This window comes from Stegodyphus dumicola, chromosome 11, assembly GCF_044657685.1.
Source record: "Stegodyphus dumicola isolate Sdum_Otavi_A_Nest chromosome 11, ASM4465768v1".
Lineage (NCBI taxonomy): Eukaryota > Metazoa > Arthropoda > Arachnida > Araneae > Eresidae > Stegodyphus > Stegodyphus dumicola.
In genome coordinates this window covers 121,775,225-121,787,532 of record NC_140778.1, presented here as the reverse complement: position 1 = coordinate 121,787,532, position 12,308 = coordinate 121,775,225, and the positions used below count along the sequence as shown (strand labels likewise).

General features: G+C 33.6%; 1 protein-coding gene across 1 annotated transcript in view; it reads left to right on the top strand.

Annotated features, from left to right (window-relative positions):
* Nucleotides 1-242: 242 nt before the first annotated feature.
* LOC118195164 (nephrin-like) overlaps nucleotides 243-12,308 on the top strand; it is a 393,767-nt gene continuing 381,701 nt past the window's right edge. The window contains exon 1 of the mRNA XM_085827181.1: nucleotides 243-398. Within this exon, the coding sequence (XP_085683307.1) occupies nucleotides 341-398 (58 nt within the window). The 5' untranslated portion in view covers nucleotides 243-340. The remainder of the gene's footprint in view (nucleotides 399-12,308) is intronic.

The window sequence follows — 12,308 nt, the reverse complement described above, 5'->3', positions numbered from 1 at the left end:
GGGAAAAAGACAACCAAACTATCTGGAATTTCGAATAGTCGAAGATTGTGTTTCTTATTAATCCGGATATTTGGAAATGGGAAAAATTAATCCGAATATTCTCCTTCGCAAGCGTTAACCGAGTGTGACATCATCAACAGCCTTTCTTTCACGCAGAAAGCAGCGGAAAATAATACCGCAATGGATTAAGTTTCATCTCGTTCTACTCAGTGCTTGCCTTCCAGTGGCGTTCACTTCAGTTTCTGCTGCCTTTCTTTCCGTAGGCCAAAAGCAGTTGTATTATCAATAGTCCTCTCTCAACAAATTTTACCGAATTTTGAATAAAGCTGCGTATAAAAGTATGAGTTTGTGCAGTATAGTTTTGTCTATCTTGTTTCTTTGTCTTCAATCACGTAAAGGTAAGAATTTCTTTCCAGCAGTATTTGTAAATGTTTTTTAAAAATATAATAGAATAATCCTCTCAAAAGTACTTTATTGTTTAATATTGTTTTCCGATTTTATAGATACTTTGTATAACCTATGCCTAGCTTTACAGAAAGATTTCATTCTTTTTCCTTGACCTCATATATTTATTCGTGTATTCTATAGCTCAAAATTTTTTAATGCAATTCCAAAATTATTTTAATGTTTTTTAATGTATAATAAAGTAACATATAATCTGTATACGTTACTTATTTACATTCGATATGATTGTAATTCTATTGCCACTGAGAAGCTTGGCCGAGACTTCGGATATTATTATTATTATTATCAATATTATTATTATTATTTTCCTTTTAAGAATCTTTTTTTACTTCTTTTTAGAATATTTTTTTTTTCTTTTTTATATTCTTCAGGAAGATGAAAATTGTATACTTATGTGATGTTGATATAACAAACAATACATAATAATAATAACTTTTTTGCTTCCTTAAACGAAGTAAAAAGGAAGTATTATAATCGCAAAAAGTTTCAGGCAGCATGTCTCAACGAAAATATTCATTTTGACCACTATCGAATGCAATTTAACGATGTTTTTGCGTGATATCTGTACAGAATAAAATACTCTTTTCCTTCAAAAAATTAAATAAATAAATAAATAAATAAAACTGCTTTAAAATGAATTCTGAAGAGAAATTTTCGTGGCGTCTGTACGAACGTATGTACGTACGTACGTACGTATCTCGCATAACTCAAAAACGAGTAGCCTCAGAACGTTGAAATTTTGTATGTAGGACTGCTATAACATGCAGATGTGCACCTCGTATTTTGGTTGCAATCGGCTGCACCAAACGTATATAAATATATTTATTTATATATATATCCACTCTGTTACCCGGCTCAGGGATCTCAGTTTCTTTACTCTTATATGTTTGTAAATTGTACATTTTTTGCTTTAAAAATGATTGAATTATGTTGTTCTTATCTTCCGGTTAAAGTTTTTATGCCTTTAGTAAATCTCTGTGCAATATTTTTAGAATTATCAACAATTTTAAAGTTGTTTAAGTGCCGCTAATAATTTTTTTGATGGCGGCCATTGCTTGTTTACATTTGAAACAGCAGGATAGTGGATTTGTTGCCAATCTAGAGAAACTTTGCTTCGCAACAACAAAGATAACGCCTTCATTTATTATTGCGAATTAAATCATGCTTAATCCTTTCTGCAATTTTTTCGAGGAAATAAGTGTTTAAGATTTACTTCGTAATTTTTAATACAGGTATTTTGAGTTTTTATGTATTTTTGCCTTGTCGTCAAGTGAGAACTGAATTAATTGAATGAGAAATACTCAATGGTCTGTGAAAAACTGTTTCTTTTTTTGTTTTGTTCGGTTAATTTCTTTTATACATCGTTCTAGCTTTATTATGGTATTTGAATAGAACATGTGGCAATGATTAGATAATTCTTTAAATGATATAAATTTTGTGCATTCTGAGTTATAATTTGAACGAAATACTGTTAAGTGAACCTAGCACCAGAGTGTCGCTATGGTAAACAAATAGAGTGAATTTTAAAGGATACATTTATTCTATTGTGGTTTATGCGCTGTCGGCGAAGTAGATTTAATTCTATCCAATACGTTTAAGTGAAATGCAAGAAAAAGTGCGTATAATTTAATATTCTATACAAGGAAGTCCTGTGGTGTACATATCAGATTTTTTTAATAAGTAAAACTAAATTTAAGCATTATTTTAACAGTGAGCCAACTACCCTGTAATTTGACTATAACATTAATAATCTTTTAAATTAATTACTTCTTATTATTTTATGTCCACAGTGCGTTAGCCCTGAAGGGCTATTAATTTCGTTTTGGCATTTTGCGTTGGTATAATAACAGTAATATAGTTAATGTGCTGCACGGCTTAGCATTCACTTGCCTTTACCTGTGTGTATACTGCAATGTTAATTCTGCCATGAGAAATTTATTATCTTAGTGCATATGTTAAGTTCTTGTTTATTAGTCCAAAGGGGCTTTGTCCCTGAGAGACTATTGTTTTCGTTTTGCGATTTTGAATGGCATCACTCTGAATGTCCGTTCACTTTTCAAACTATTGCCACCAAATGTTACAGACCTGTATTATATTTAAAGAAATTAAATAATGAAGAATCTGCATAAATGCATGTATGTTTCTCGCACTGTGATAAAACAACGGTACCTACAGCCATCTAATTTTGAATGAAGTCCAAATTTGAAATTTGGAATTTGTTTTGTTATCGATTTCATATTTTATAAATCTTTAGCGAATTTTTGATTAATCGACTCAACGATTCCAAAGCGAACAATGGCAACACTGTACGAAACAACAACAGAACAAAAAAAAAAAAAAAAAAAAAAAACCCATAAAATAAAAATAATAAAAAAAAAATTATGCCCAGCGCGCGAGACTGTATATCATACCAAGGACCAAGGCGTTTGGTTAAGGAGTACCTTTGCAAATAATTGCAATTACCTGCACATCATCGTAAATTCTAAAGATACATCGTAAATTAAAGTTTGCATCATTTTAGAACGCTTGTTTTTAAACTACCACCACGTGTAATAATTTGGCACTGCAAAACTACCGTTTTTTTTAAATAAATCGTTAACTCATATCTGTAGGACATACAAACAATGGAATATTGCAACATTTATCTTTAAAAATGAGTTAAAAAAAAGTTTATTATTTGCTGTTTTTTTGATATTTATCAAAACTTATTATCCTCCAGATGTACCGTAACAACTTGTAGTTGGATCCAGGGTCTCCTTTGTTGTATTTTCTGCAGGAAAGACGACTGCATACAATGGATTCTCGTTTTCTCGAATAAACGCAGTTACGGGTTGCGCAAATTCTCTTCTCGCTTTGATGCTTTTCCTCCATATTCTGGTTTACAGCGGGAATTAATTCCGCTCTTACCACAGCTTATAACGGAATCCCACAAGGGGCCTCACACTTAAGGGTTCATCAAATTGGTCCACCATAAAGGTGTGCACCTTAAGATAAAATACAATACAAATTCTCAATTCTCAGTCTATTCAGGCATCAGTCTGAAATACTGAAGGAATAAAAATACTGAATACGTAAAATATTCAAAGAGTTGTTGAAAAAGTTATCTATCTTTCAGTATTTTATTGGAAATTAAAAATTTTGTTTTATTCGAAATTAAATATTTATTACATCTCTTTTAGTGTTTTGTTAGAAAAGAAAATACCATCCGCTGAAAGTTTTATTATTTGTGATGCTTTCATTTACATCGGAAATTCATTGCTCACATCTCAAAGGCAATTCCATCTCTTCTTTTAATTTTAAATTTTCAATGCTATCTTTTCAAATTGCATGTTACGTACGGTCATTGGCTTGTTACTTACTTGAACCAGTTTCTGGATAAATATGACTTGCATCCCACAAGGAAGTATTCTCGGTCCAGTACTATATCTTTTCTACATATCAGATTTTCCTCACCCTGGTTTGGACAATTACTCTCTGTTAGCATGTTATGCCGACGATACGGCGATTGCAATTAAATCCATTCAAGCTAATCATGCAATAGACAAAATGCAAAATTACCTCTATGCCGTAGAAGACTGGTGCACAAATTGGCGAGTAAAAATCAATGCTAGCAAGTCACAACTTTTAATTCTTAGCAAAACTAAGAAAAACATTGCTTTTAAAGACCTCTACCTTTTTCAGGAAGCTGTTCCTCTGGTCACAAAGGCCAAATACTTAGGAATTATTTTGAACCAAAGGCTCACATGGTCTAATCACATTAATAGTGTCAAGAGCAAAGCCATGGGCATAATATGCAGATTTCTCCCGATCATTGGAAAATATTCAAATAGCTTGCGTACCAAAAAACATATATATACCACTTGCATTCGACCGATACTTTGTTATGCTGCTCCTGCTTGGAACACGGTCACTCAAACTCAACTGCATCAATTACAAGTAGTGCAAAACAAATTTCTGCGCATTATTACTGATTCTCACTATCTTATCCGCAATAAACTTTTACACAGAGACTTAAAACTTGAGACGATTCCAGATTACATCAGAAGATCTAATGAAAAATTCTTCAACAAAGCTGTGCAATGTGACTTTGTTAATTACTCCCAAGTTTTTAATCATGAAATTCTCTTCGAAGATAGAAGCGTCACACCACTTGCAGCTCACACCTTCATGGGAGGAGACGACAACGTTTTCACTTAGATCCTCAATTGTTAGCTATTTACACTTCCAATGCATCTGATTTTGATTGAAGTTCTTCTGTTGCTTCGTTGAATAATTGTATTTAAATTGTGTTGTATAGTTGTTTTGTATTGTGTTGTATTTAGCACTTCTGATTGATGTTGTTTAATTGTATTTGAATTTGTCATTGGAACTATTGCTGTAGTGTATCTTCTCGTATTGTTGTCATTGATTTCCATTGTCTTGGGTCCTCCTTGAAAGCTATGATCGCTCGTCACCTTTTGCGAACTTGTCCGATTGGATTGTCTTGGGTCCTCCTTGAAAGCTATGATCGCTCGTCACCTTTTGCGAACTTGTCCGATTGGATTGTCTTGCTCCTTTTGGTACTTCTCTTCTTCCCCTATCTCCGTTTTCTCATCTGAGATTTTCTCCACGTCCGGATTTATTTATGTCAAGTGCCCTTGGGCTTTAATTTTGGAACCGGCAACATTGCTCTTCGCAATAGCTCGGTCAATTATAGAGTCTAAGTGTATTTGTTTAATTTAAATACGTTAAACTATACAATGCTAGAGGAGGACCTCACAAATGACTCTAATTTTCCTACTTAATGATTAGTAGCTTGCAGTACAGAGCAATATCTTGTATACAGTGCATAATTTTTTTACTGTATATTTTTACTCTTTCTGTATTTGTATTTAGGACATTGTGATTTTTCTTTAATTAATTTAGGACGTTACACTCACCTCCACTTGCCGTCCATGATCGCTCTGCTTACTGACCGCGCGATGCCTCGGTCCCCTCTTTTTTCCACATCCTCCGCTCCCTCTGAGATACCACCATGGAGGTAGGAAAGGACTTCTTACTTCCTACCTCCATGGATACCACTCGCAGATGCGCCCGGGGGCATCTCGAATGCAGTCAAGAGGGGGACCTTGACGTTAATTGCCATGGAGGTAAAAAAGGACTTACTTCCTACCTCCATGTTAATTGCGAAGGGGAAAATAAGCAGGTGCGTTAGGGGATCATAAGGGGAGATACAGTGGATGGACAAAAATATGGAAACACCTTGTGAAGTGCATGTTTGAAAAGAAAGATTGATTTTAATGAAATATGTAGGTGGCGCTGGCGTTTTTGACTACTGTCGCCACCTATACAACTTCGTAAATGTGCTAAACAGTTCAGTTGTTGTCGGAGTACTGTTATGTGAGGTTGTCATTGCATTATGTCAGAGTTAACTGACTTCGAACGTGGGCAAATTGTTGGAGCACGTATGGTAGGTTCTTCCTTAAGCAAGGTAGCCGAGGTGTTTAGTGTTTCAAGAGGTACTGTATCGAAGATTTATTCCGCATATTTGAAAAGCGGAAAAACATCATCTGCTAAATCACAGCGCAGACGAAAGTGTGTCCTGAGTGATCGTGACAGACGATCATTAAGGGCAATTGTGACAAAAAATAAGAAGACCACAGCTGCAAAAGTTACTGCTGAAATGAATGTTGTGTTACCGAACCCTGTGAGTACCAAAACAATTAGAAGAGAGCTTCAACAAACAGGGAATTGCTGGCCGTGCTGCAATTGAGAAGCCACTCATCAGTGATGCTAATGCCCGTAACAGGAAAAGGTGGTGTTTAAGTCATAAAGTCTGGACTATAGAGCAGTGGAAACGAGTAATATGGTCTGACGAGTCTTCTTTCACATTGTTTCCCACTTCTGGCCGAGTTTACGTCTGGAGAACGCCATTTCAAGCCTATAATACAGACTGCTTGTTGCCAAGAGTGAAACATGGCGGGGGTTCTGTTACGGTTTGGGCAGCCATATCGTGGTTCTCTGCTAGCACCATGATAACTGTGTCAGGGCACATGACTGCCAAGACTTATGTGAACATTTTGGCCGATCAAGTTCATCCCATGGTACAAACTTTGTTCCCCGATGGTGATGGTGTCTTCCAAGACGACAAAGCCCCTGTTCACACAGCTCACATTGTCCAGGACTGGTTTTCTGAGCATGAGGATGAGTTGTCCCATCTTCCCTGGCCACCACAGTCACCAGACCTGAATATTATCGAACCTTTGTGGTCTACATTGGAACGGAAAGTGCGTTCTCGTTATCCACCGCCAACGTCGTTATCTGAACTTGCCACCGTTTTGCAGGAAAAATGGTATAATATTCCCTTGGCAAACATACAGGAACTGTATTTATCCATTCCGAGAAGACTGCAAGTTGTTCTGGATGCCAACGGGTTTTCTGCACCATATTAAGCAAAGAAACATGTTTTTTTAAAGGTGTTTCCATATTTTTGTCCAACCCCTGTATATTGTAAAAGAAAAGTGTTTTTAGATCTCATTCAGTATCAGTATATCAGGAATAAAAACTTAAATGGTGCTACAGAGTTCTCTATTTTTCACTGTAAGTCAGTAATGTATACAAGGATGAACATGGTACTAGAATGGAGACAAATTATATAGGATGCGAAAAGTTTTGGAATAATTAAAATTAATTAAAGTAAATAAATAATAATAATAAATAAATAAGTAATTAAAATTAATTAAATTCCATTTGATTAATTTCAATTATTTATTTACTATATCGATTTATTACTAATTATAATGGATTGGAATATTTGAATATGAATCAGCTGAACTGCATTTTCAGCTACAATCAGGTGAAATAATTCTCTAAATATAATTAAAAGCATAAAAAAATAAGGTACATAAACTTCTTGGAAATAGAACTAGCATTGAGATTCTCTTTAAGAAATATGATGAAGCTTACAAAAAGTCTACGAAGTGAAGTAATTCCGTAGAATATTTTGTGACTCTTTATGATTAAAACGCTTTATATGTTCAGAGCTTAAATTGGGCTGGAGCCCACCGGGTCTCGGCTCCGCTGCTTCTTATTTTTTGTAATAGATCATAATTCTAGTCGGAACGCACCGGAGCCCTGAATAAGAAGGCTGCGGCACTTATTTTATTTAACTGAATAACAATTTCAGAAGAAATTTTATCTCAAAAAAATTTAACGATAAAATTATATTAAAAATTGCTTATTAAATTTCAATTTATCTCTTTACATTTTATTTAATTTTAATTATTTAATAGCTTCAATTTTTAATTATTTCAATAAATAATAATTAGTTATCTAATAATTATCAATTAAATTATAATTAATTAATTATATAATAATATTCATTAATTAACAATTTATAAACATTAATTAAATAGCTATTAATTAATTTGATAATATTAAGTATTTAATTTTAAAATTATTAATGAGTTTAATAGTCATTTTATTTATTTATTTACTCTTGTTCCTCTTCGCTGACAGTCTTCCATAGGGTTCCGGCATTTCTAATCTTAGAAATTAAACCCTGTATATATTAATACGCTTACTTTATAAACGACATGTAAATATGATTTAATGTATATGTGTGGATGTGTGTGGCTCACTAGCGGCTGAGCGGTAAAGTCGTCGAATCCTGGTAGGTCAATCCCGAGTTCGAATCCCGGTGAACGGGATGGCTGGTTTTCGTGGTTTTCCCCCTGAATAACGTGCAAACGTGTCAGTTTTCCTTGGAAAGTTCTCCACGAGGCATCCTTACCCTTAGGCAAATAGCCGTGGTATGCCGTGGTATGCTATAATCAAACAAAACAGACCAGCCAATAGATACATAAATATGTAGCTTAAAAAAACTGCTATATTTTATGTATACTTATAAAATAGTGTATAAATATATATAATTATCAAAAGAAAGGCAAAGTCGGATCATAATTGATTGTATATAATTTAATCCCGATGAAGGCCTTAACAATTCTTTCTCACTTAAAGTCGTAACCCAAACGAAGAACAAATAAAATTAAACTTCAGATACTTATACAGTACTGAAATAATACAAAAAGTACAAAATATAAAAATAAATTATATATATACGAAACCTAACTAACCAATTATATTGATATTACGTAAATATACGTATGGTAATGAACATCGTATAATAAAGATATTTTTCCTTTGATATTTTATACCTTGTCTATATTTTGTTCCGTTTATATATTCCTATACAGAGATATATATAATTTAAGGATTCCATATTATATAAAACCCAAAAGTGCATCAATAATATACTTTTCAGTGTTATTTAACTTCATTCTGAAGAATTTTCTGCAGTCTAGTTTACGTTATTTTATTCAAATTCTCAAATAAAAACAATTATTGTTTATATGTCATTAGAAAATTAACTAAAAAGCAGCGACCACACTGTCATTGAAAAACAGTACTTTTAGACGTGAAAAGGTTGAAAGCCATTGGGATTATGATTATTTTTTCACATACCCAGCTACTTCGTATACATGGAACATAGCAATTCGAAATGAAAAACTCAATATTTACTACGAATTTATAGATGTAACAAATATCTGTCTTTCTACTCCTATGGCTTTAAAAAAAGATGTTATTTACCTTACAGTTTATCGTTCAAGAATACATTTCTATGTAGTACGCATTTGTATATATTTACTCAAGAAATTTCGTTATTTATCCTGTTATCTATCCCAGAAGATCAAGTTTAATTAGAACTCGTAACGTGTTGTAAATAATCTTTGCTAAATCTTTTTAGCTCAAATTGCTAATATTTATCCCAGAAGTTCAAGTTTCATTGAAATCGTATCGTATTGTAAATAATTTGCTGTAAATAATCTTTGCTCAAGTTACTCAGAATGTGTTTTCGTCAGATGACTATTGGACATCATGGCATTGATCAAGGCTAAGTCCCGCCCACAAATTTATTTTATTTTTATTTATTTATTTATTTATTTTTCATTTTTCATTAATTCTACTTCATCTTTTTTGGTATTTTCCATGAACTTTGAACATTTATCTTACGAAAAATACAAAAACTTTATTACTCGGACAATTTTTAATGATAATGGGAGTCATTATTTTTCACTTGATTACTCTGCATGTTCAATCAAACAGAATGCACTAGGTGCACTATTTAATCTCGCTAAGTCTCGCCGTCATCTATTGCTTCACCAAGGAAAGTCGTACAAATTGTACTGTTTAAGATTTTCACTAAGACTGCCCAGTAGGGATACTAATTTTTCGAGTAAAAGCCGATAGGCCGAATACTTCAGACTACCGTAATTCACCGTAATTCATTTTATTTTCATTGTACAAAATTGCATTCATTTCAAGAATTCAGTTTGTATTTTCCTCTGTATAAAACTGAATGCTGAGAAGTTAGATGTTTAAACGGCCCCTATATTTTTCTCACTACCCCTAGCAAGATTATCCCCTCCTTTTCAGATCCCCCCGTGATAAAAGGGGTTGTAAATTTACGACTAGGCCGCATATAGGCTGATTTCGTGGCAAATTCGATTGAGCCGAAAAAACTGCACACTGTGTGGTAGTCCGACAATAAATTAATCAGTCAGTCAGTCAGTTTGTATTTTTTACGCATGGTCACTGCCAGGGGCGTAGCTAGAGGGGGGCAAGGAGGGACATCTGTCCCCGGGCGCAGAATCCAAGGGGTGCCAAACTGATGTTACGACAATTTAGAATTAAATGTTTTCCATCCTTGGCAAGCAGTAGGGGGAGCAAAATCTTCAGTTGTCCCTGGGCGCTGAAAACCCTAGCTACGACTCTGGTCACTGCCTCCCTTTTACTTGCCTCCGACCTCCCTTTGCTTCTTCCGCTTTTTCACCGTCATGCGCCCATGAGGCATATCTCCCAATGAGTCGGACACGCCGCGCAGTTTTAGCGGCATCCCGTCAATATGTGTACGAATGAAATTTTTTTTCGGCCCAAAGGGATAATTTGCCCAGATGGGCTATTAATTTCGTTTTGGCATTTTGTGTTGGTTCACTATAAACGGCGTTACACTTTTCAAATTTTTGCTACCAAATATTAGAGCCCTGCATTAAATTTAAAGAAATTAAATAATGAAGAATCTGCTTGAAAGTTTGTATGTTTCTCGTATTGTCAAAAGATGACGATACCTAAAGCCATCATATTTTGAATAAATAATCATCCATCAAAACACGGGCATCTGAATGCCCGAATTTTAAATTTCGAATTTTTTTTATTATCTATTTCACATTTTCGAAAATTTTAACGAATTTTTAAAGTAACAAACTCAGTCATTTCAAAGAGAGTAATGATAACACTATACGGAAAAAAAATTTCTCCAGCGCGCCAGACAGTGTACCGAAATTCTATAGATATGTTCTTTTTAAATTATTTTGTGATATTGCTGTTGAGTTGAATGTTATAGTTGAAGTGTGATGAATATCATATTTTATAAATAAAGGTAACACACAAAATGTTACATAAAAAAAAAAAAAAAAAAAAAAAAAATAACGCCTTTGGGCGTAATAAAATTTGCAAGCTTTCAGTTTTTAGCCCAAAGAGCCAATTTGCCCAGGAGGGCTATTAATTTCATTTCGGCATTTTGCATTGATTCACTATAAACGGCGAATCACTTTTTTAATTTTTACCACGAAATATTAGTCCTGTATTAAATTTAAAGAAATTAAATAATGGGGAATCTGCACAAATATATCTATGCTTCTCGGACTGTGATAAAAAACGGTACCTAGAGCCATCAAATTTTGAATAACATACGTCTCCACCCAAAGGCCAAATTTGGAATTCATATTTTCTTTTATTATATATTTCATATCTTGTAAAGCATTTATGAGTTTTTGATTAAGAAACTCAACGATTTCAAAGCAATCAATGGCAACACTGTATGGGGGAAAAAATTATATCCAGTGCGCGAGACTGCGTATTAAAAATTCTAAAGATATGATCTTTTAAATATATTGTGATATTGCTGTTGAATTGAATTTTATCGTTTAAGTGCGAAGAGCATGATATTTAATAAATAAAGGTAACACACAAAACGTTAAAAAAACGCCCGTTTGGGCATAATATAAAATCGGAAAGCTTTCAGATTTTTAGTCCAAAGGGGCAATTTGCATAGAAGGCCTATTACATTCGTTTTGGCATTTTGAGTTGAAAACTATAAACGGCGAATCACTTTTCAAATTTTTGCCACCAAATATTACAGCCCTGTATTATATTTAAAGAAATTAAATAATAAAAAATCTGCATGAATGTATGTTTCGTGCACTGTGATAAAACAACGGTACCTAGAGCTATCAAAATTTTAATAACATAATCTTCCATAGAATATGGGCATGAAGACCTAATTTGAATTTGAAATTTGCTTTATTATCAATTTCATACATTTTAACACTTCAACGAATTTTTGATTTACAAACTAAATGATTTCAAAGCGAGCAATGATAACACTGTACGAAAAAAAAAAAAAAAAAAAAAAAAATTATCTCTAACACGCGAGACTCTGTATCGGAAATTGTAAAGATATGATCATTTTAAAATTATTTTGCGCTATCGCTGTTGAACTTAATTTTATAGTTTGAGTACGTAGAACATGTTATTTAATAAATAAAGGTAACACGCAATATGTTAAAGAAACGCCCCTTTGGACGTAATTTAAAATGTGAAACCTTTCAGAGATTTTTTTGGGGGGGGGTTTGGTGCGAAAGTGCGTCAGCCTGAATGAGCTGTTAATCTCGAAACGGGATTTTGCCTCCTCCGTTATAAACGACAAATCACTTTTAAAATTCTTCCTATCAAAAACTCTTGCC